This window comes from Elephas maximus, chromosome 5 (assembly GCF_024166365.1).
Source record: "Elephas maximus indicus isolate mEleMax1 chromosome 5, mEleMax1 primary haplotype, whole genome shotgun sequence".
NCBI lineage: Eukaryota > Metazoa > Chordata > Mammalia > Proboscidea > Elephantidae > Elephas > Elephas maximus.
The window spans coordinates 17,980,275-18,006,924 of NC_064823.1; the positions used below are offsets into that span (position 1 = coordinate 17,980,275).

Sequence of the window (26,650 nt, forward strand, 5' to 3'; positions counted from 1 at the left end):
CTTCAAATCTGACATTTTATATGGTACATTCTAATATTAAAAAAATATGGTCTGTTATATTCCTTCAAATGTATTTTGCCCCTGTGCACCAGAAAGTTCACCTGCCCCATTTCTGCCCACTTCTAGCCTCACAAAATCTTTGTGGTTTATCCCCACTAGCTTAACATTCCTTTAGCCACTAAAACTTAAATATTTTGGGATTTCAAACATACTCTATCTACAACATTTCTGAAAAACAAGACAGACCCTGTATGAAACCTTGGAAATCCTGCTTATACTTCCCCATCGAGAAATATCTACTCTTCCCTGTTAAGCCAGTTCCCAATTGTGAAAAAAATTTCATACTTCTCTGCTTATACTAATGGTAGGGTTAGGTAAAAAAAGCTCATTTATAATAGTTTAAACTTCCCTTATTATGAGTCGGAATCGACTCGATGGCAACGGGTTTGGTTTTGGTTTATTATCAATACAGAGTACAGAAACTAATTTTCAAGGGGAAATATTCTTTTCCAAGATATAGTCATATTACATTTTATTTATTTTAAGGATAAAGCTTAGCAGATAAGCCACTTTACATCTTTTATTGTCCAACTACAAGTTTATAATAAGTGTCATTAAAGTCATTTATCTAAGTTTTTTACATCCAGATCTAGCATTTGTACATATAAAAAGCTATATGATACCATAAACACTTTACATGGCAAAAACTGCACTGTCTTTGTAGAGATGTTGTAGAAGAAAAGTTACTTATGCTCATAGATCTAAGTGATGACGTCTGATAAGCTTTTAGGAAATCGTAATCATATCGTATGATTTGAAAAGATGGGAGGACAGGTACATTAGAAGAATAGCAACTTAAAAGAAGGTATTTTAATTTCTTAGATTTCAGCATCATACATTTTAATCTTTTTTATCACAAAAGAAAAGGATTTTAAACAAATAGAAATAACGTACACTGCTTACAAGTAAAACGTCTCATTAAAGTTTGAGTCTAAGTGGAAGGAAGCCCACGTTTATCTCATATCAAGTATTCAAATCCTTGAAAAATGCCTATGCTTTATTGAAGGATTAGCACATTAAGAAAAATACCGGCAGTAATAACATATTACCAAAATGTTACAGGTGGCAGCTATGTAAATTGCATGTTTAATAAATACATGTATCTTAATTTAACCTCTTTATGAACTACCTCTAATATCGATATTAAGGAAGTCTTTAATTTTATCATATAATACCAGCACCAAAGCACCCCCTGTACCACGAAGGATATTGGAGAAGGCACCACGAAAAAATGCACTGATTCCCTCATGTTTGTATATCTTCATAAAGCAATCCAAGGTTCCTTTATATTGCCGTTGAGACTCACCACTCTATAAAAAGAAAGACAAAACAGTTTACTGTTGTATTAGTATCTTTTATCTTAAGATAGTTTTCATTCAGAACTAAGGATAGGTAAGGTTAACACTGTGTTGAATAAGTACGTTGAGTTAATGGGCATATATTGAATACTGTACCCAATGATGGGAGAATATACATAATTTTCAGGCACATTTGAAAACCAACCACATACTAGGTGTCTTAGTCATCCAGTGCTGCTCTAACAGAAATACCACAAGTGGATGGCTTTAACACAAGAGACGTTTATTTCCTCACAGTAAAGTAGGCTAAAAGTCCAAATTCAGGGCATCAGCTCCAGGGGAATGCTCTCTCTCTCTGTCGGCCTTGTCATCAATCTTCCCCCGGACTAGGAGCTTCTCCGCATAGGGACCCCGGGCCCAAAGGATGCACTCTGCTCCTGGCACTGCTTTCTTGGTGGTATGAGGTTCTCTGCTAGCTTTCTTTTCCTGTTATCGCTTGTAAGATAAAAGGTGGTACAGGCCACACCCCAGGAAACTCCCTTTACATTGGCTCAGAGATGTGACCTTAGTAAGGGTGTTACAATCCTAGCCTAATCCTCATTAACATAAAATTACAATCTAAAAATGGAGGACAACCACACAATACTGGGAATCATGGTCCAGTCAAACGGATACGCCCATGTTTTGGGGGACATAATTCAATCCATGAAACTGGGGCTAACAAATTTTATAGGATGACATTACATAGTCCCTAATTTAATCTCTGACCATACTGCATGATCATCTCAATCGACACAGAAAAGACATTTGACAAAATCTAATACACTTTCATGATAAAAGCACTCAGCAAACTAGGACTGTAAGGGAAACTCCTCAACATGATAAAGGACATTTGTGAAAAACCCACAGCTAATATTCATACTCAATGGTGAAAGACAAGGATGCCTGCTATCACTCCTGCTATTCAACACTGTACTGGAAGTTCTAGCCAGAGCAATCAGGCAAGAAAAAGAAATGAAACGTATCCATATCAGAAAGGAAGAAGTGAAACTATCTCTATTTGAAGATGATATGATACTACATATAGAAAATTTTAAAGAATCCATAAAAGAGCTGCTACAGCTAATAAATGAACACAGCAAATCAACACACAAACATCAGCTGTGTCTCTATGTTCCAGCAATGAACAATATGAAATGAAAATCAAGAAAACAATCCCATTTGTGATAGCATCGAAAATAATAAAATGCATAGGAATAAATTTAACCAGGGAAATGAAAGACTTGTACACTGAAAACTCTAAAACGCTGCTGAAAGAAATTAAAGAAGACAGAAGTAAATGGAAAGACAGTCCATGTTCATGAACTGGAAGACTTAACATTGTTGAGATATCAGTATTATCCAAAGTAATCTACAGATTCAATACACTCCTTATAAAAATTCCAATAGTTTTTTTTTTTTTTAACAAATGCAACAGTGAATTTGCAATTTCACATGGAATTGCAAGGGGTCCCAAACAGCCAAAACAATATTGAAAAAGAAGAATAAAGCAGGAGGACTCAAACTTCCTGATGTCGAAACATACTGTAAACCTATAGTAATCAAAACAGTATGGTGCTGGTATAATGATAAATATATAAATAAATGGAATAGAATTGAGAGTTCAGAAATAAACTCATACATCCATGGCCAATGATTTTTAACAAGAGTACAAAGTCCATTCAACAGGGAAAGAATAAACTCTTCAATAAATGGTGCTGGGCCGACTGTATCGCCACATGCCAAAAAATGAAATTAGATCAATAGTTCACACCACATATGAAAATTAACTCCAACAGATCAATGACCTAAATAAAAGAACAAAAACAATAGAACTCTTAGAAGAAAACATAGGGGTAAAACTTTAAGACCTAATTTTTGACAATGGATTCTTAGATATGACACCAAAATGCAAGAACAAAAAGAATAGATAATTGGACTTCATCAGAAATGAAAAGCTTTTGTGCATCAAAGGACTTTATCAACAAAGTGAAGACACAACCTACAGAATGGGAGAAAATATTTGGAAACCATACATCTGATAAGGGTTTAATATTCAGAATATATAAAGAACTCCTACGATCCAACAACAAAAAGAAAACAACCCAATTAAAAAGTAGGCAAAAAACATTTCTCTAAAGAAAATATACAAATGGACAATAAGCACATGAAAAGATGTTTCTAGAAATTAAAAAATGAAAACAAACCCACTGATTCCAACTCATAGCGACCCTACAGGACAGAGCAGAACTGCCCCATATGGTTTCAAGGCTGTAAATATATATATATATATATATATGTGTGTGTGTGTGTGTTTGTGTGTGTATATATATATAAGAGTTAGCATGCATATTGTTTTATGACATTGGTTAACAACCCTATGACAAATCAACACTCTCCTTCTCAACCCTGAGTACCCTACTACCAGCTTTTCTGTCCCCTCCTGCCTTCTAGTCCTTGCCCCTGGGCTGCTATGCCCCTTTAGTCTTGTTTTGTTTTATGGGACTGTCTAATCTTTGGCTGAAGGGTGAACCTCAGAAGTGACTTCATTACTGAGCTAAAAGGGTGTCCGTGGGCCATACTCTTGGGGTTTCTCCAGTCTTTGTCAGGCCAGTAAGGTGTTTTTTTGTGAGTTAGAATTTCGTTCTGCATTTTTCTCCAGCTCTGTCTGGGACCCTCTATTGTGATCCCTGTCAGAGCAGTCAGTGTTGTTTGCCGGGCACCATCTAGTTGTGCTGGACTCGGTCTGGTAGAGGCCGTGGCAGTTGTGGTCCATTAGTCCTTTGGACTAATCTTTCCCTTGTATCTTTAGTTTTCTTCATTCTCCCTTGCTCCCCAAGGGGTGAGACTTGTGGAGTATCCTGGATGGCCACTCAGAGGCTTTGAAGACCCCAGATACTACTCACCAAAACACAATGTAGAACATTTTCTTTATAAACCGTGTTTTGCCAATTGAGCTAGATGTTCCCCGAGATCATGGACAGACTAGCAATTCAGTCCCTCAGGGAGTTTACATGTGTCTATGGAGCTTCCATGACCTTGCTCAAGGCTGTAAATCTTTACAGAAGTAAACTGCTGCATCTTCTGTGGTGTAGCTTGTGGGTTCAAACTCCCAACCTTTTGGTTAGCAGCTGAGCACTTAACCACTGAGCCACTCGGGCTCCTAGTCACTAGGCAAATGCAAATCAAAACCATAATGACCTGTCACCTCACACCCACTAGGATGGCTATGATCAGAAAAACAGAAATGAACAAGTGTTGCCAAGGATGTGGAGAAACTGCACAGATGGTGGGAATATAAAATGGTGTGGCCCCAGTGGAAAAGGGTTTCACAGTTCCTCAAAAAGTTCAGCACAGAATTACCATATGACCCAGAAATCCCATTTGTAGGAATATACCCAAGAGATCTGAAAGCAAGGACTTAAGTGAGTACGTGTACACCAATGTTTACTGCAGCATTATTCACAATAGTGAAAAGGTGGAAACAATCCAAGCGTCCATCACAGATGAATGGGTAAACAAAATGTGGTATAGGCATACAATGGACTATTACTCTGCAATAAAGAAAAATGAAATTCTGATGTGTGTTACAATATGGATGAACTCTGAAAACATCATGCTAAGTGAAATAAGTCAGATACAAAAGGACAATACTGTATGATCCCACTTATATGAAGTATGTAGAATAACCAAATGCATAGAAACAAAGTGTATTAGTGGTTACCAGGAGCCGGAGAAAGGAGGGAATGGAAGTTATTGCTGAAACGGGTGCTGAACTTCTGTTTGAGGTGATGTAAAACTTTTGGAAATGGACAGTGGTGATGGCAGAACAATGTCACCGAATTGTGCACTTGAAAATGATTAAAATGGCAAACTTTTGTTATATATATTTGACCACAATAAAATTTTAAAAAAGTGACTAGAAAAACCTTATATGTTTGGATATTAAGGAAAACACTCCTTAGACCATATTTAAAGCCAAACGATAATCAGAAACTCCTTAACAAAATGTGTGAGATACAGCTTGAGTGGTACTTAAAAAGAAATGCTGAGCTTGAAAAATTGGAAAAGGGCTGAAAATTACTGAGCAACCTAAATATTTTTAGAAAATGAATAAACCTAAAGAAAGTATAAATAAGGAAATAAACAGCAGAAATAAAGGAAATAGAAAATAAACTCAACATAGAGCATAAAAAGTCAAAATTTAGTTCTTTGAAATACTTTAAAATTTCTAGAAATAAACTTTCAGAAACATTATTCTAGGAAGGAAGAAAAAAAAAAAAGGCCTCTAAATCATTAGAAACAGTAAAGGTAAAATAACTACAAGGGGCCCTGGTGGCAAAGTAGTTAAGCGCTCGCCTGCTAACCAAAAGCCTGGCAGTTTGAACCCACCAGCCACTCAGAGGGAGAAAACACCTGGTGATCTGCTCCCTTAAAGATTACACCTTGGAAACCCTACGGGGCAGTTCTGATCTGTCATATAGGGTTGCTATGAGTTGGAATTGACTCGACAGTATACAACAATATAACTACAGATGATTCAGAGATTAAAGAAAGATCAAGAGGATATTATGAAAAACTCCATGATAATTATTTTGGCAACTCAGAAAAAATGGATAAATTACTAGAAAAATAAAGTTTACCAACAGAATAGAAACAAAACATTGGAATAATCCTATAATCATTATAGAAATTAAATTAGTTGTTGAAAATCTTTTCATAAAGAAAACCACATGTCGAAATGGCTTTACCTGTGAGTTCTAATAAACATTCAGTGACCATTTAATTCTAATTTACAAAAATTATTCTAGAGAAGAGAACAAATGGGAAGACTCCCTAACATATTTTATGAGACTTGAAGAGATTTTGTACCTACAACCAGGCTAGGACAATATAGAATGAAAAATTATAAACCAATGTCACTGAAAAATGGATGTAAAAATCCTCAACAAAAATCAGCAAGTCTAATCCAACAAGGGATACAAAACACAATACATCATGACCAAGCTGGGTTTACCCTAGGGATACATGTTTACTTTACCACTAGAAAACAGATTAATCTAAAACACTAACATATTAAAAGAATAAAAAAAAAAATGATCATTTCAACAGATAAAGAAAAAACATGACAGCCATTCATGATTAAAAACTGTTGTAACCCAGGAACAGAAAGGAACTGCCATGACATTATAAACGATAACTAGAAAAAACACACAGCTAACATTAAATTATGTAACAGAGGAAATTTCTTGTAAAGTATGGAACCAGACAAGGTTGTTAGCTATCACTAATATAAAACTGAATCAGAGGTCTCAGCCAATGCTGAAATGCAAGAAAAGGAAATAAAAGGCATAAGAATTGATTAGGAAGGAAAAAAACCCCGATATTCATATCCAGAGTTGTTAACAATTTATCCCATTTGCTTTATCTTTCTTCCTTCCTTTCCTCTTGCTATTAAACACACACACGTATATAAAAACACACATACCCACAATTTTTTTCTGAACCACATATCATCCCTTTATCCTTCAACATTTCAGTATGTATTTTCTAAAAGCAAGAATATTTTCTTACATACCCATACAGTACAGTTATCAAAATCAGGAAATTTAATGTTGATATAATACCATGATCTACAGTCCACATGCAAATTAATCCATCATTTTAAAAAGTTTCTCAGTGTATTTTTTTTAGATATAGAGCTAGAGAAAATACAGATGAAAAAAAGGATAATTCTCAGGATAGTCCATGAGTGAAGTAATAGGTTAGATACACTTTACCCTTCCTGGTGGCCCTGCTGGGTTCTTCCAGGACCACTTCATATACATATACAATGATAGTACCTGACCTCATAATGTTATTTTGTCAATTAAATGAGTTAAAGTGTAAAATACTTAGGACACTATCTGGCATTATATTACTATCTTAGCCTTCTGGCTTCACTTTCACTTGCCCTCATGAGACCAGAAATCCTTGGGTGGTGCAAATGGCTAGGCACTGGACCACTAACTGAAAGAACCACCAAGAGGTATCTTGGAAGAAAGGCCTGGTGATCTGCTTCTGAAAGGCCACAGCCTTGAAAACCCTACAGAATGTAGTTCAACTTGGCACACATGGGGTCGCCAACAGCTGGACTTAACTTGATTGCAACTGGTTTGGTTTTGATTGTTTCATGATCCAGCTATACTGAACTACTTTTCAAGCCATACCTCTTTGCATATGTTTTTTTAAAAATAATATTTTACTATGTTTTTGGTGAAAGGTACCCATTTGACAATTTCTACACAAATTGTTCGATAACATTAGTTACATCTTTCATAGTAGTATGTCAACATTTTCCTTGAACTGCGTTCTGGTTGTTCTATTTCCACTAGTCTAGTTTCCCTGCCTCCTTATCTTCTCATTTTTGCTGTAATTGTTGACCTCTTGGTCTTATACAAATGGTTTTTTAATGGAGCACTGTAGTCACAGATAATATTCTTTATTTTGTATATGTATTTTCCCCTCTGCTTAGAATGCCTTTCCACTGTCTGAAGAAAGCCTGTTCACTAAGATTTAGCTCTCCAAGAGGCTCCACCTAATCAGTGTAGGCATTTGGGCACCCCTCCTCTTTGCATTCCTGGTACCTATGCATATTTCTATTTAAACCATTAACTGTATGTCTTCAATAGCAGACTATGAGTTTGGGTGCAAGCTCTGTCTTATTTTGTTGTGTGTCGCCATAAGACCAGTTACCTTCGAGTAGATTCTGACTCATAGTGACCCCATGTGTGTCAGATTAGAAGTGTGCTCTATACGGTTTCCAATGGCTGCTTTTCCAGTAGTAGATAGCCAGGCCTTTCTTGCAAGGCACTTCTGGATGGACCCGAACCTCCAACCTTTTGGCTAGCAGCCAAGCATGTTAGCCATTTGTACCCTCCAGGGACTCTGGCGTCATCATAAAAACCAGACCAAACCCATTGCCTTTGAGTTGATTCCAACTCATAGTGATCTTATATATTACAGAGTAGAACTGGTCCATAGGGTTCTCTTGGATGTAATCTTTATGGAAGCAGATCACTAGGCTTTTCTTCTGTGGCACTGGTGGGTGGGTCTGAACCACCAACCTTTATGTCATTAGCTGAGAGCAAACTGTTTGCGCCACCAGCTTAGCGTAAATTAGGCCCTCAAATATTTGCTGTGAGAATAAATGTTAGCAAGTAGTATCAATGGAGATTGACTATATCAAAATTTTGGTTTGGAAGTTTATATTTAGAACTTAAATCATTATAAATAAGCTTTCATCCTTGAAGTTCAATTATTTATTATATTAAAATGTAACAAATTATCACATATATCAATGATTTGTGACTGAGTTAATTCTACTTAATCTAACATTTCATCTAAAATAGACGTACTCATCTAATCACTGCCAGTCCCCTTCACCCTCCAAACAATGTATCTACAGGAGTGGAAAGTATTTCTTTGTGTTTGGAAGGTAGATGAAGAAGCAGCTTTCTTGTCTGATGGCTGTATTAGGAAAGAATATGAGACTTTTTTGCATTTATTTTAGTTAGGCAAAAGAAATAATGTATTGCTTTCAGCCAAAATTTCTCTAAAATTTGAATAATGATACCTGGATATCAGAGACATTAGAAAGTCCAATTAAACTTACAAATAATATAAAATACCTGCATCATCATGCGTCTTCTAACTGTGTCAAAGGGATAAGAGAGTATTCCAGAGCACGTAGTCACAACTTGAGCAATGAAAAAGGAAACAAGAAATGGGGTTTCCTTTGGTTTTGGTAATAATCCCTAGAAAATAAAAATGTTATCAAGTAACCAAGTAATTTCCAGAGTATCTGAAATTCTTAAGTCAGAGGGTAATTATTATAATATGAAAGAGGGCTTGATTAATTTTTAAAAAGGAATAAAAACAGCTGGGCTCACTGTAGAAAGATTCCAATAATACAGGTGATCAATAAGAATGGAGAATTCCATATATGACTACAACTTCAAAAGTCTATTGTCTATTTTACAGGAGCTGTATTAATAATAGAGTCGCTATGAGTCGAAATCAACTCGATGGCAATGGGCTGGGTATTAATAATGGCACCTAAACCCAGTGTGCAAAAAACTTCTTCCATGGCTCCTCCTCAGAGTTGAAAAACATGAAAAAATGCCTGCTAACGGCATCAAGAGATGATACTCAATGATGTCAGTTTAACGTCCTAAGCTAGTGAAGAAACTACGTTCCTAAATTTCATTACTATTGAAGGTAATAACAGAGAAAAGCAGAGGAGAGTATACAAATTTTCTGTGATTAAATTACACGAGATTCTATAATTTCTATTAACATATCTGTCTTAAAAATACACTAAAAATTGAAAGTAATCTGTCCAAATCACAATAAAATGACATTCAACTACATTTATACTAATAAAGGAGCACAGAGATACAGTAAAACCTGAGAAAGCTGGAACCTGTGTAAAGTGGAAACCTGTCAGAGAAGGAAAATCCAGTATTTTCCACTAAAACGCAATGGAAAAGTAGTATGACTGTATGCTGTCAAAGGCTGGAAAACTTGTGAGACTTGGAAAAACAAGGCAGTCCTGTCGAGATCTGGCTTTCACAGGTTTCACTGTAATATATAAGCCTATTATAAAATTTCCTTCAAGTTTTAATTTTATTTAATAAATAATACTGATACTAATTTCATTGCTTCTTTTTGGAAGCTTTGTGATGTAGTGATTAAGAGCATGGGCTTTGCCTGCCACTTAGAAAGTAAATTACAGAACTGTTCTTAGATTATTTATCTTTAAAATGTAGATATTAAAAGCTATCCCTGAACACTGAGGACGCAAAGTACTTTTAACAGGGTTCCTAGAACAAAGTAACGGCTCAAAAAATGGTGGCCATTATTATAATCTTTCCCTTTCCTACTTTATGGAAGTGTTATCAAGATACGAAAATGACTGCAGAACGACCTGGGGAATGCAATACATAATATACCAGGACCCATAGATAACTGAGCTATAATAGCATTCATTATATTTAATTAATCATACCATGCCTATTTCCAAAATGAGGTACTAAATTGATTATTAATTTTTTACATGTAAAAAAGCAATAACAAATTAATGGAAAATCAGAAAAGTCTGTTAGAAATGTGTTAAGGATGTGACTTGGAGGTAAGCCTAATCATCATGTCTTCCCCATCTGCAAAGTGATTTATGGTGAATCTTCCAATGCAAACACCGCAAAAGACTAATGTTCAGAGACATCTTCATGTCTACAGTCAGATCCAAAATATAAATTATAAATTTTAATTACGTTATACCAAAGTAACAATTAAACAGAATTCCATAACGTTTCTCCTTATTTTATCATTTACTTTGATTTCTGTAATTTTAAAAGTAACCGTATCTGCTGAACAATAAAAATAAATGAATCATTTATTTACAATATCCAAGTTAAACCCCCAAATTACCTTAACTGTGTCATAAGCACCAAAATAAGAGGCTCGGTACACGATGATGCCCTGAACTGAAACACCAAACCCTTGGTATAAGCCAGCAATTCCATCCGATTTTGCTATTTTCATAATACAGTCGCCCAAACCCTTGAATTGACGTTCCTTAGGACCTAAAATAAAGTCATTTAAAATTTATTAGCAACATTATATATCAGCTAAATAATAAAGTTAATTAAACATTTTACAGATTTTAATTTTCCTAAACTGCCTTTTAGAAACCTTTCTTATGAAAAAAGCACATACTAAAATCCTTCCATTTATTTAAAGACAATCAATTGAGATTTCAAATAGCACCTTAAAATGATTTCAGTAAAAATACCAATTTCTTATGAAAGCAATCAAGTTTAAGCAATCTGACTTAAAACATTTTTATAAAATCACCAAGAAGCCCTAGTGGCACAGTGGTTAAATGTAAACAGCTGCTAACCAAAGGGTTGGTGGTTCTAACCCAACAGCCACTCCATGGGAGAACGATGTTGTGGTCTGCTTCTGTAAAGATTTACAGCCTTGGAAACCCTATGGGGCAGTTCTTTTCTACCCTATAGGTTACCAGGAGTTACTAGTTGGGGTTCACAAAATACTTGGGAATGAAAAACTCCAAGACTGCCTTCAGTTGAAGAACAAAAAGACAAAGGAAAAAGACAAAGCCAAGCACCTAGGAAATTTAGGATTATAAACATTTTAGATGTGGTATCTTTTTTCTAGCATTTGTTGGTTTTATTTTTTATTTTCTCTTGACCTAGAACTACTTGACAATATTTTTAAACTTATTATATGTAGAATGTAATATTCAAAAATAAAGTTTTCCTAATTTTGAGAGAAAACAAAACTACAGAATTTAAAACAGACACGCTGAGTTCTTTTTACTTACTTAGTGTCGTGGATTGAATTATGCTCCCTCAAAATATGTGTATCAATTTGGCTGGGCCATGATTCCCAGTATTGTGTGGTTGTCTTCCATTTTGCAATTGATGTAATTTTCTTATGTGTTGTAAATCCTAATCTCTGCCTATGGTTAACAAGGCAAGATTACATTCTGTTAAAGAGGATTTGGGTGGGATGTAACAACACCCCTGCTCAGGTCACATCCCTGATGCAATGCAAAGGGAGTTTCCCTGGGGTGTGGCCTGTATCACCTTTTATCTTACACAAGATAAAAGGAAAGGGAAGCGAGCAGAGGGTTGGGGACCTCATACCACCAATAAAGCAACACCAGGAGCAGAGTGCATCCTTTGGACCTGAAGTCCCCATGCCAAGAAGCTCCTAGACCAAGGAAAGATTGATGACAAGGACCTTCCCCCAGAGCCAACAGATAGAGAAAGCCTTCCCCTGGAGCTGGTGCCCTGAATTTGGACTTCTAGCCTACTAGACTGTGAAGAGCATAAATTTCTCTTTCTTAAAGCCATCCACTTGTGGTATTCTGTTACAGCAGCACTAGGTGACTAAGACACTTAGCAATAACAATATGGAGTTCCAGTTAAACATGACAGATGGAACTTGTATTTTCATCTTTGCTCAAACTGCCACCTCTTCTAAGATATTTTCTCTGATCACTTTCCTAAAACTGGTCTCACCCACTTTTCCTAAAATTTTCTTCATAGAATTTATCATTAAATGATAGCATATTTTAGTCATTTATTCCTTTTTTATTGCTTGTTTCCTCCACTAGACTATAAGGTACATGAGCTCCATGTCTTATATGGTGTGTGATACACAGCCTATACTTAAGGAAGGGCCTGGTTTATGGTAGACAATAAATATTTGTTGAATGAATCTCTGCTTCCTAGAGAAAACCTATTAAAATGATAGTAAAGGAGCAAAATAGGCTTAAAACCACATAGACAAAGAAGTGCACAAGACAGAAAATGAAATTCACACATTTTTCCAAGATGGAAAGGAAATGAAGGAGTGGAAACTCAGTTAGTAGAGAATGGTAAGCTAAAACTTATTTTCTTGTAGAGGGAGATTTTGTTGAGAAGCCATTTTGCCTCCAATAACCCCAGAAAGACTCAGAAATTGGAGGAACTAAATACTATCCTAGAGTGAAAGCAGGGGAGTAGCTGGATCCTCAAAATCCCCATCCTCACCCTAAGCAGCCAAGTGACTTACTCCCCTGAACGCAAGTCTACAAACTAAATGGTGTCAATTGAGTAACCTCCACAATTACTGAAAAAGGAATGGCATCAAGATACATCGTTGTAAAATATCAGGTCATCAGGGATAGAAAGGATCAGGAGTAAGAAAATGATCCAATTCCTTAAGAGCAACATTGAAAACTAGAAGCCAGGCTAATGCTTTGAAGATTGTGAAGTAAAATGACTTTAAATTCAGAATTGTATGTATGACCATATATTAATCAAGACAGTAAATCAGTGGCATTCTGACATGCAAGATCTCAAATTATATCCTATTCACTCTCAGAAAGCTACCAAAGAACATAAATAGGAAAAAAAAAAAGTAGAATAGGAAGATGTGATAAATAAAGTTAAGGAGAAAGGCAAAAAGAATCCCTAGGATGACAATTGTACATCCAATCTAGAGAGCATCCATAGTCGTTAGAGGGGTAAGTCCATGAAAGGATTTAGGAGTTGGCTCTCTAGGAAAAAATGGAAGTAAAGCATTAGTAGTCTTTGTGTTTGCAACACTACAGTGTTGGCCTTCCCTTCCTACCTTTGAAGGAGGGGAAAAAGCTGTATATTTTAGGCCCTAGGAGTAAAAAAAAAAAAAAAAAATTTTTTTTTTTTTTAGGAGTACCATTTGGTTGAAAATAACAATTTTATTCTGTATCTGCTAACACGGTTGTTACAGCATAACTCTACAATAAATAACACATAGTTCAAAACACAGAGAAGTTATTTCTAAAAACGCCATACCTTTTCCAATATCAGCACCTAATCTGGTTCGGGCAAAATCTAGCGGATACACTACACATAAAGATGTTGCCCCAGCAGCTCCACCAGAAGCCAGGTTTGCAAAAAACCACCTCCAGAACTGAAACATATTAATTAAAAAGTGGTTATTAAACTACAGAACCCGACTGTTTAAAACAGCTGGTAAATTCTTATTTCTATAAAGGTTAAAAAGCTAGATTTACAAACTGCTTTTATAAACACCTATAATATGTATTATAGTATCCCTTCTCTAAAAATGAATACATAAGGAATAATTTAAGATGGAAGAAAAGAAGGTAGTACCGTTACGTTTTGAAATCTAAATGTTATCAGATATTAAAACTTATCTTCCTTTTACCAAGTTCTTTACCACTGATCTACTGCTTTATTATATTCCTCAACAGACACTAAACAAACTTTAATGAGCTTGTAGATAAAGGTTTTTATTTGGGTATGGAGAGAAACTCAAAATACTTCTCTTCACATCCATGTATCCTTTGTTTCTCATCAGGCAGATATGTTGTTTAGGTGCTGACATACTGAAATTCCAGGATATTTTAATGATCTTTGTGCTCTACTATTAACTGAAAGGTTGGTGATTCAAACCCATTACAGGTGCCTCAGAAGAAAGTCCTGGCAATCTGCTTCTGAGGTCACAGCCTTGAAAACGTTATGGAGTGCAGTTTTACTCTGCAACACAGGGGACTGCCATGAGTCGATATCAACTCAATCGACTACTGGTTTTTTTTTTTTTTTTTGAGCAAGAGCAGCCCAAGTCAGCAAAAGAGGCCACATAATAAGATAATCATTCCTTTAAACCGTATGTATTTTCTGTTAATAATAGTGTTAGCTAATGACTAAAATGTCAGACATATATGGAGGCTTTAGTTGTGCCCTTTTTTTGTGAGGGGTGGGACGGGGAGACAGTGATATTTCATAATGCCCCTATTTCACTGTGTGATTTTCATATAATTAAATTTGAATAGCTCAAAAATATAATTATGTTCAAACGCTGAAAGAAAATTGGCAGAAGTCAATTATAACAGCTCCAATTCAAATGTTTCAGCACCTGGAATTTATGGAAAAAGAAAGGAACATTTGAACTGGAGCTGTTTTGGAAAATCCAGGCTACATGGCCACTGTAACCATTATATACATTAAAGTGAAAAATGTTCTAGTTACACTCAGTTTCTTGCTTTACTCTCCTGCTCTTATTTCTAACAATAGTTTTAAGTCTCAGCTTTGGAACTCTCGGTTTGCTCTTGGCCTGGCATGCACTTCCTATCTTTTTAAACAAAAAATAGTTACCTATTGCTTCATCCTCTAATTTAAGCTCTATCGCTTCTGTGAAATCTTCTCTGATGTCCAACCCTTCCAAAACTGTATGCAATCATACTCTCTTCCCATAAATACTTCATCTCTCAGAGAATTAAAGATAAATCACATGACCAATATGTCAAATGTCAGTATGTTCCAGATTCTCATCTTTTTTGAAAATAATACAACCACTTTCTACTTTCAATTTATAATGTGGACATGTCTTATCTCCTAGAGACCACACATTTCTTGAAGTTAGGATTATTACTTTTTATATAATAGATTTATTGAAATAAATTTACATACCATACAACACACCTATGTAAAACATACGATTCAATGGTTTATAGTATATTCACAGAGTTGTGCAACCATCCCCGTGATTTCAGAATATTTTTATCAACTTAAAAGGAATCCCTGTACCCATTAGCAGTCACTTCCTGTCTTCCCACCCCTCTTCCCTGAGTCCTAGGCAACTAATCTACTTTCTATCTCTACAGATTTACCTATTCTGGACATTTGGTATAAATGGAACCATACAGTATGTGGCCTTTTGTGACTGGCTTCTTTCACTTAGCATAATGTTTACAAGGTTCATCCATGTTGTAGCTTTTATCAGTACCTCATTCCTCTTTATTGCCAAATAATATTCCATTGTATGAACACATTTATCCATTCCTTAGTTGATGAGCATTTGGTTTGTTTCCATTTTTTGGAGGGTAGTATTCCTCATTCATCTTTTTATTTCACAGAGCAAGTCTTGCCTGAAATAACACATTCAATAAATATTGCTCTAACAAAGCATACTGGGAATGCCAATTACTGTTCCCAGCTTCCCATGGCTCCTTTCGAGTAAAACTGATTAGTGCCAGTGTATATGTTTCACAATCATACAGAGGTAATTTGGAGACTGCATCTGACCTAAAGGTAGCTAATGCATAGATGATCTGTAACCTGGTAGAAAAAGATGAGTTGGGTCAAAGTCTCTTTCTTGGGAACATGACTTTAGAGATTCCAAGCAAGTCTGCAGTAAGGGTAGAAACAGAAAGTTACTAATTTTGTTTTAGGTCTCAGATTACTTTGAGATTGCTGAAAGCTATAGACCTCTCCCAGGAAAAAAATAACACATGCATAAACATACACTTTTAGTGTGTTCACTGTATACCTAAAGCATCCATGGACTCCAGTTTAAGAACCTCTTACTCAGAGAAAGGCCAGAAGGGACCTCCATGATATTAACACTAAACTTAAAGGAGAAAGAAAATATAGGTAAACGAAAGAGGTAGGCAATAATGAGAAAACAGCAAGCATACATACAAAAAAGCAGTTCATTAGAAAGAGAGATAGACCAATCCCTAGGGTTGCCTTTGGTTCAAATTCCAGTGCCAGTGTATCATTACAATAAATCCCCTTTCCCTGAAGTAATTTCAGTGAATCTCTGTTTCTTACAACCAAATAAGTTAAATCAAACATAAAGTACGGCATAAAGGTTTATAAAGTGAATCTTAGATTCTACTAAACCTTTTTCCTTTCCCATATAAGAAAAAGAAGGCAGATCAATGACTTTTTGCATGCATTATCATAAAATTTATCATTCAAACTAGGACACTTTTAATAGTCAAAGTAGGAACTGTGAAAAAATGATGCAGGCAGGCATAACATGTGTAAACAGAACAAGCAGCCTAGTGAGGGGAGGGAAAAGGGAAAGGAGAGGAGGAAAAAAGAAGGAAGAAAGGAAGGTGGGAGGTAGGGAGGGAAGGAGGAAAGATAAGCGTTTTTGTAATGGATGAAACCTGTCCCTCTACAATTAAGCTTAAAAAGGAGAGGTAACGCATCAGTATAAACGAGTCTCAGTTACTATAAGTTAGTAATTTCAAGTCTTGTTAAAGGAGGGGGCATGGATGGAGAGGAATCAGGAAGAGAGAGAAGAGTGAAAGAGAAGTCCGAAGATTGTGAAGAAAAATAATCCTGTTTATTTTCAACTGTTGACAAATAGATATTGAGTGAGGAAACCCAATGGTGTATGGAAGAACAAATGCCCTGGGAGCAAAGTTCTTTCTAAGAAAGTTTGCCTAGGCAGTGAAGACAGCTGGGAGAAGCTCCAGTCTTCTCTGTCAAGGATTGTGCTGGAAGCTCCTAAGGGGTGGCAGAGAAATTTTATGCCCAGGCCCGGCTGAGGCTCATCCAATCTAGTTAGCCAAGCCGAGAGAAGAGTAGTGTGTGGTGGAAGGACCTGAGTTTGGGAGTCAGAAAGACATGAACAAATTACTTGGGCAAGTACCTTAAGCTTTGAGTTTTGCTTTCCTTTCTGTGCATTTAGGATAAAACTACCTCACTGTGAGAGGTGAAAATTTAGTGAAACAAATGGTGTACACCCCCCTTACCAAGGCTATGGAGCCCTGGTGGTGCAGTGGTTAAGGGTCATGGCTGCTAACCAAAAGATTGGCAGGTCAAATCCACCAGACGCTCCTTAGAAACCCTATGGGGCAGTTCTACTCTGACCTATAGGGTTGCTATGATCAGAACTGACTCAATTGCAATGGGCTTGGTTTTGGTTTTTACCATGGCTATTTCTAAAAACTTATTTTGAAACAATTGTAGATTCACATGCAGTTGTAAGAAATAATAGAGTGATCCCATAAACCCTTCCATCGATTTCCCCCAATGGTAACATCTGGCAAAACTATAGCATAGGAAATTGCCATGGATAAAAACCTAACTTATTCAGATTTCAACAGTCTTATGTAATCCTTACGCTTATTTGTATGTGATTTAGCTCTACACAGTTTTATCACATGTGCAGATTCATGTGACTGATGCCACAGTCAACAGTTCCATCTTAGGGATGCCTCATCCTACCATTTAATAGCCACAGTCACTTCCCTCCTTCCTGTCAACCACTATCTGTCTTCCACTTCTTTAACTTTGTCCTCTCAAGACTGTTATACAAATGAAATCAGACAATATATAACTTTTGAGATGTCTTTTTCACTCAGAATCTAAAGTTGCTGCATGTATTAAAAGTTTGTTCCTTTTTATTGCTGAGTAATATTTCGTAGTATGATATACTACAACAGTGTGTTTAACCAAGCACCTGTTGAAAGACATCTTGGTTGTTTCCAATTTTTCCTATTGTGAAAAAAGCTGCTATAAACATTGCATACACTGGGTTTTCCTTTGTGAATATAAGTTTTCATTTCTCTGTGATAAATGCCCAAGAGTTCAATTTCCGGGTCTGATGGTAAATGCCATGTTTAGTTTGCAAGAAACTGCCATACTCTTTCCCAGAGTGGCAGTGTCATTTTCTATTTCCATCAGCAATTTAAGAGTGACTGTTTCTCTGCATCCTCAAATCATTTGATTTTATCTCTATTTTTCATTTTTGCCGTTCTGATAGATGTGTTGTGATATCTCACTGTGGTAGATTGATGATGCTTAAACTCACTGTGTTTCTTTGATGAGAAACCAAAAGTACTGATTTTTCTTTTTTAGTTATTTTTCTCCACAATTTTTTTTTGGGGGGTAGAGATGAGATAAAATTTTGATGTTCAAAGGTAAAAACAAATGGGTCATTAATATCTAAATTTAGCAAATAATACATATTTAAATATTATATCATTAATCATAACTGAATACCTTTACATTCCATACAAGATAGCATGCTTTTTATAAGCATACTAAAAACGTTTTCAACTCAGGCTCTACTAATTTGGATTTACTACAGATTTTTCACAAGTATCAAAGTCACTTTTTATAAAACTTCCAGAGCCATGCTATCTACAGTTAGAACAGATTTTAATAACAAATATTCTGGTTAATTCAAGAGTCGTTAACTGTTCCACTTGGGCTTAGTCCTGTAGAAATTACCTTTTTGGGGAGGTGGGGTGGAAAGTATGCAGTAAAGGTTTAATCTGACAGTCTTGGGTTGCCTAAACCCTGCGCATAGCAAAGGTCTTCAGGGCTGGCCAGCTGACTGGCTTCTGAGAGATAATCCCTGAGCCCTTGCAATATCTTGCCTGATAATTATGTCTTTGTGTAGCTGAGACTTTGGACCACACCAAATAGTTTATGCTAACAATTTGATTTATGGTGAATGCTTGTTTCTTTTTTTTTTAATTGTAGTAAGAACATATGCAACAAAACATTTGGCCATTTCAACAATTTTTACATGTGTGATTCAGTGATACTGATTATATTCATAACGCTGTGCCACCATTATCACCATCCTTTTCCAAATTATCCCACCACCATTAACGGAAAATCATGGCCTCGTAAGCAAAGACTGCCCCTTCCCCCATCCTGCCCACCCCTAAGAACCACTGATAAGCTTTGGTCTCTATGCATTTGCTTGGTGAATGCTGTTTTTATGTCTGGCCCTTTGGGCATGGTGTATCAGTTTGGCCTCTGGGGGTGGGGTAGGTAGAGGCTAGAGACTAAGTAGCTGTCAGTCACGCTTTGTGCTCATGTGTCTGATCCCCAGCAAAAACCCTGGACACCAAGGTTTGTGTGAGTTTCTCTGGCTGGCAACACTTTACACATGTTGTCACACATTGTTGCTGGGAGAATTAAGTGCTGTGCATGTGACTCCACTGGGAGACAACAACTGGAAGCTTGGTCCTGGTTTTTCCTGGACTCTGCCCTATGTGCCTTTTCCCTTTTTGATTTTAATCTGTGTCCTTTTGCTGTAATAAACTGTAATGATGAGTATAAAAGTTTTTTTGAGTTTGGTGAGTCCTTCTAGTGAATCATCGAACCTAAGGGTGGTCTTGAGAGTCTCTGACACAGGGACAAAGAAAGATTCTGAGTCAAGGGAAGTCCCAATTATTAGATCTGTCAGTTAAAGAAGGCAGGAATATTTCACTGAGGGCCTACTACAAAGCACAGTGCTATGCTAAGCACTTTACACGTAATCTTATCTAAACCTCACAATAAACTCTGAGGTAGGTATTATTATGTCCAATTCTCAGATGAGGAAACTAGGGATCAGAAAAGTAAAGTGACTTTCAGTAACAGACAGCTAAATAAGCAAAGCGTCAGGATCCAAATCCAGATCTTCTGATTACAAGTCTAAAGAGTTTTCTTTATGCCCTCCTCCATATATAAGACAGTGTAAAACAGTCAATAAACATTTTTTAAATGAAAGATGTTATAAGAAAAAGGGAGTAAGGGGTATAACTGAAAGGTGACAGCAACAAAGAAATGTTTCACAAACAGTTGCTTTGGAAAAATCTGCTAAGATTGCTTGTTAGTGGGTGTGGAGGGAGGAAAAAAGGGTGAGAGGAAGAGTTTGTAGGGGTGAGGGGAGACCTTGAGAGTAATTTAGGTGGTATAGTGCGTACGAAGGCAGCAAAATAAGAAACCAGAACATGACATATACTGGGGTATTTTCGTAAGCGTGCTATGCTAATTCTTTACAGCAACAAGTAAGAAAATTAGCATATTGGTACTTATGAAAATACCTCATGGGGGAAGGGCGTGGTTGGCAAACTAAGGTAGAAGGCACACTTTATTTGTGTGAAAATATGGTAGTTCATATAAGTAGAAAATTTTGAAATTGAGACTTTTGTAACTAAGGAAGTTATTACCTTGAAAACAACAAAAACAAAAAGCACCTCTGCAAATAAAAAAAGAAAAAGAATTCTCTAACTTAAATTTATAATTTTCTGGGTTTTGATTGATAGATCCTAAATCATAAACAAGAACACAATTTACCTCTTCAGAGAATAAATTACAACAGTGGCAGAAAATACCTACTTGTTGACTGTTTTTTTGCTTAAGCGGATAAAATGCTGAATTTCTCCAGTGCGGTAGAATAAGATGTAAATTAAATGTTTTTTTAGAGAAATAATGCCTTGAGACAAAAGATTCCTTACTTATTAAAGTTATGTTAAGAGGTTTAGAGAAACCTGAATGAGTTAACATAATTCTATATTTCCCATATAATTTCTGTAACAATACATATTATATTAATGGTAAATACGTTGTTTGTTAATTTTTTTCCTACCACTCAAGCACCTCCTCCTCAAATAAAATATCAAAGGTAAAAAAAAAACAAAACACAAACCCACTGCTGTTGAGTCGATTCTGACATGTAGGGACCCTGTAGGACTCAGTAGAACTGCCCCATAAGGTTTCCAAAGAGTGCCTGGTGGACTCAAACTGTTAACCTTTTGGTTAGCAGCCGTAGCTCTTAACCACTATGCTACCACGGTTTCCATCAAAGGTAAGACAAGTCCAATTATTTTTTTTTTTTTTAATTAATCTTAATTTGTTTGTTTTTGTGATTTCCCTATTTGAGTTGATATCAGGACGTTCTGTTTTGTGACCTTGTGTTGTGCTGATATCTGATATTATTGGTTCTCTGACCAAACAATATCCTTTAGTATTTCTTGTAGCTTTGGTTTGGTTTTTGCAAATTCTCTAAACTTGTGTTTGTCTGTAAATATCTTAATTTCGCCTTCATATTTCAGAGAGAGTTTTGCTGGATATATGATCCTTGGTTGGCAGTTCTTCTCCTTCAGTGTTCTGTATATGTCGTCCCATTCCCTTCTTGCCTGCATGGTTTCTGCTGAGTAGTCAGAACATATTCTTATTGATTCTCCCTTGAAGGAAACCTTTCTTTTCTCCCTGGCTGCTTTTAAAATTTTCTGTTTATCTTTGGTTTTGGTGAGTTTGATGATAATATGTCTTGGTGTTTTTCTTTTTGGATCAATCTTAAATGGGGTTCGATGAGCATCTTGGATAGATATCCTTTCGTCTTTCATGATGTCAGGGAAGTTTTCTGTCAGAAGTTCTTCAACTATTTTCTCTGTGTTTTCTGTCCCCCCTCCCTGTTCTGGGGCTCCAATCACCCGCAGGTTATCCTTCTTGATAGAGTCCCACATAATTCTTAGGGTTTCTTCATTTTTTTTAATTCTTTTATCTGATTTTTTTTCAGCTATGTTGGTGTTGATTCCCTGGTCCTCCAGATGTCCCAGTCTGCATTCTAATTGCTCGAGTCTGCTCCTCTGACTTCCTAGTGTGTTGTCTAATTCTGTTATTTTATTGTTAATCTTTTGGATTTCTACATGTTGTCTCTCTATGGATTCTTGCAACTTATTAATTTTTCCAGTATGTTCTTGAATAATCTTTTTGAGTTCTTCAACAGTTTTATCAGTGTGTTCCTTGGCTTTTTCTGCAGATATCCTAATTTCATTTGTGATATCATTAAGCATTCTGTAAATTAGTTTTTTATATTCTGTATCTGATAATTCCAAAATTGTATCTTCATTTGGGAAAGATTTTGATTCTTTTGTTTGGGGAGTTGGAGAAGCTGTCACGGTCTGCTTCTTTAAGTGGTTTGATATGGATTGTTGTCTCCGAGCCATCACTGGGAAACTAGTTTTTCCAGAAAATCCGCTAAAAAAAAACTGCAGTCAGATCCCTATCAGAGTTCTCCCTCTGGCTCAGGCTATTCAGATGTTAATGAAGCCGCCTGGGGAGGGTGGGGGAGGGAACAGAGAGATAGGAGAGTAGCAACTCAGAATATAGCCAGAGTTGCTTGTCTTGCTTGGAAAGACTATTATATCTGAGATTCCCGCGGGCGCGTCGCCTATGTGTGCTGTCTGTGTGGAGATTGCCCCCGGGGGGTCTGGCCCGCTGGAGTCACGGTCAGATCCTCCGCTTCCAGCCCCACGCCCAGCGTCAAGGCTCCCCTACTGGGACGGTGCACTCTCGACTCCAAAATCAGTCGCTGCCTCCCGGGGACTTCTCGTCCCTCCAGCCGCGTGGCCGTGCCGCCCCCATGAACCAGGTGGGCCCCCTCCCGGGGTTAGTTCAAATGGGTGGAGTAGCTCCCCGTGCTTGTGCCGCGACCGAGTGTCCCGGCTGGAACGCTGTTCTCCCTGCTCCAATACCAGTCGCTGCCTCCCGGGGACTTCTCCTACCGGCTGCGTCCCACGCCGCCCGCGCGACCCGGATGGTCACCTTCCCGGGGTTAGTTCAGGGGGTGGAGCAACTCTCCGTGTTTATGGCGTACCTGCGTGCAGTCCAAATCCCTGTGGGATGGTTCCCCGGCTCGGGTGCTGCTCTTTCTGCTCCAAGATCAGTCACTGCCTCCCGGGGACTTCTCCTAACGGCTGCGTCCCACGCCGCCCGTGGAACCGGCTAGTCCCCCTCCCGGGGTTAGTTCAGGGGGGTGGAGCAGGTCTCTGTGCTTGTGCCGTACCTGACTGGTATGCTGGCTCCAGGCTCTGGAAACAATCGCTGCTTCCCCGTATTAGTTCGTTCTCCGTCTCTAAATCTGTGTTTGTTGTTCAGGGTTCGTAGATTGTTATGTATGTGATCGATTCACTTGTTTTTCCGTGTCTTTGTTGTAAGAGGGATCCGAGGTAGCGTCTGCCTAGTCCGCCATCTTGGCTCCGCCTCCCAATTATTTTTTAGAAAATTTTAGACATTAAAATATAATTACCTGTTTTTCTTTATTAACTCCAGACATGAAAAGTTGCTTGTATTTGTCCTTAAAAGCAAAGTTCAGAGCTTGTGTTGGAAAATACCGGATAACATTTGCCAAATTGCCACGCCAATAACTCAAAAAACCTACAAAACAAAGCACAGTAAATATGAATTTATATTGCATGATCACTAAATAATTTCCATAGTTTGAACAAATTTTGCTACCAGCAGTCCCTTGGTTACGAACGTCCAACTTACATACAACCCATAATTATGAACCAACTCCATAAAGCCTATTATATTAAAAATTCAAGGTTAATATGTCATTTGTTAATTTTTTTCCCACCACTCAAGCATTTCCTCCTCATATAAAATATCAAAGGAAAAACAAACAAACCAACCAACCCAATGCTGTTGAGTTGATTCTGACTTACAGCAACCCTACTGGACAGAGCAGAACTGCCCCATAGAGTTTCCAAAGGGTGCCTGGTGGATTCAACCTGTTCATAATAACGAACAGGTGCTACCTGAGACGTGCATTAAAACATTATTACTATTGTATTATTATGTTAAAAATGTTTTAGTGTATCTGGAAGTGTTTAATATTTTTATACATAGTAAGGTACCCTATATACAATATACCAAGACAAACATTTGACTGATGTTAGATATAAACCGTACTTGTTTCAACTTATGCATAAATTTGATTTAAAGACAGGGTTAGCAATGAAACTCATTTGTAATCTGGGGACTGCCTGTATTTGAATTATATAAAACTTCTCTTGAGGAAAATAAACTTTTCTAAAATATGTGTGTCCCCACTGAAGAAGAAAGGCAGTATTAACTCCACGTACCCCATTCAAATTTTGTTCATTTCTAATAAAAGCCTTGGATACCTAAAAACCTATGGAAAGCATAAGTAGAAAAACAGAGCTTACTAGTATTAGTCAGAAAAGCCTCATTCCCAAACTGTGATGTACAATTACTATGTTAGAAACGGGTATTTTGGAAAGAACAAATATACCCACTTACTGGCTTGTATGTATACTAATGAGAATGATAAAGAGATAAAAGAATCTAAAGAGGTTGGAATTTAGTCACAAAAGGGATCCATTTTCAATTCAGTCATCTCTAGAGGCCGGATGGAGACTGGAAGGAACTTTTGAAGTCAAAGATCTTTCCATTTCAGTTTTCCATGGACTGACCAGCCCTATCAGGGTCTTCTAAAAAAAAAAAATATTTTTTTTTTTTAGACCCCTATAATTCTCCTTGTAATTCAGAGATGTCCTAGAACATGGTAGGCTAGCTCCTTAGTAGCCATGGCTGTTCCCACTAGATTGCAAATTGTCAAATGATTTGACCCTGATAAACCAAGTAGGGTACTTCTAGTACCAGCCTGGAGAACACCCAAAATTAGTCTTATAAAGACAAGGATTCAAATGCAAATAATATTAGCTGACAGGGCCAGTGCTCAGAAACTGACAAAGTTAGATGAGATGAAAAGATATTTATTGGTTAAATAAGTAAGTACAACTTGTGGAAAAAGATACAGAGTCTTGGTGAATTGCAAGCTAAATGTAATGCAGTAGCATAAAGACAATTAAGCACATTTAATAACGAAGAAATAATCTTCTTAGTACTCACAACTGATTTGGCCTTTACTAGGACATTTCTTAGGACATTTAATGATAATAGCTACCACTATATGCCAGGCACCAGAAAGGATATATACATTTTTTTTTTATATATACATGCATACACACATGGAACCCTGGTGGCGCAATGGTTAAGAGCTCGGCTGCTAACCAAAAAGCTGGCAGCTCGAATTCACCAGCAGCTCCTTGGAAACTCTAAGGGGCAGCTCAACTCTGTCCTATAGGGTCGCTATAAGTCAGAATTGACTCAAAAGCAACAGGTCATACATATATTTCATGTAATCATCATATTATGCTTAGGATGTAGGTTTTCCTATTATCCCCATTTTAAACATGAGCAAACCGAAACTTGAAAAGCTTAAAAACTTGTCAAAGGACATGGTTAATAAAGAGCCAAACCAGGATTTAGAACTAGATCTTCTGACTCTACTGTAGGCTTGGGTTTCTAGGAAAACAAAACACAGATACATCCTAAAATTACTGAAGTACAGAAAATAAAAGCTCTACAAAAGAAAATAGAAACCAAGTACTATAAAATTTTTTGAGGCAGTATTAATAAAGGCAACAATAATAATGTTAGTAACTGCTTTTAAATCATTTAATCCTTACAACCTCTCCATGACATAGGTGCTATTAGTCTCCCCATTTTTACAGATGAAGAAATGACTTTAGAAACAACTTCTGAGGCAAAAAGAAGTTAAGAAACTTGCCCAAAGTCACTCAGTCATAAAATGGTAGAGCTGTAATTCAAACCCAAGTGGTCTGGCTCAACAGTTGTTGTTAGTAGCTGTCAAGTTGGTCCCTGACTCATGGCAATCCCATGCGCAACAGAACAAAACTCTGTCCGGTCCTGTGCCATCCTCATGATTGGCTGTGCGTCAGACTGCTGTGATCCACAGGCTTTTTCTTGGCTGATTTTTGAAAGTAGATTGCCAGGCATTTCTTCCTAGTCTGTCTTAGTCTGGAAGCTCTGCTGAAACCTGTTCAGCATCATAGCAACATGCCACTCTCCACTGATAGAGGAACATTCGGTATGCATGAAGTGTGCTGGCAGGGAATCAAACCTGGGTCTCCTGTATGGAAGATGAGTATTATACCACCGAACCACCACTGCCCCCTTAACTTCTAAATCAAACCTGTTGCTGTTGAACTGAGTCTGACTCACGGTGACCCCATGTGTCACAGAGTAGAGCTGCTTCATAGGGTTTTCTAGGCTGTTATCTTTACAAAAGCAGATCACCAGGCTCTTCTTCTGCAGTACTACTGGGTGTGTTTGAACCACCAACCTTTAGGTTAGTAGTCAAGTGCAAACCATTTGCACCATCTAGGGATCCTCAATACTTTTCCATAAATACTTTAATCACCAAATATTTTCTGTACTAAAAAAGGCCAACTGTTTTTATTTAATGGAAGCAAAATAAAAATCTTAAAACATGAGAAA

At 37.0% G+C, this 26,650-nt stretch overlaps 1 protein-coding gene across 1 annotated transcript in view; it reads right to left on the reverse strand.

Annotated features, from left to right (window-relative positions):
• Positions 1-1,178: 1,178 nt before the first annotated feature.
• The window catches only part of SLC25A31 (solute carrier family 25 member 31), a 33,910-nt gene continuing 8,438 nt past the window's right edge, over positions 1,179-26,650 (reverse strand). The window contains exons 2-6 of the mRNA XM_049887044.1: positions 23,571-23,698; positions 13,787-13,904; positions 10,869-11,023; positions 9,068-9,193; positions 1,179-1,370 (exon numbers count right to left, since the gene is read on the reverse strand). Of these exons, the coding sequence (XP_049743001.1) occupies positions 1,179-1,370; positions 9,068-9,193; positions 10,869-11,023; positions 13,787-13,904; positions 23,571-23,698 (719 nt within the window). The remainder of the gene's footprint in view (positions 1,371-9,067; positions 9,194-10,868; positions 11,024-13,786; positions 13,905-23,570; positions 23,699-26,650) is intronic.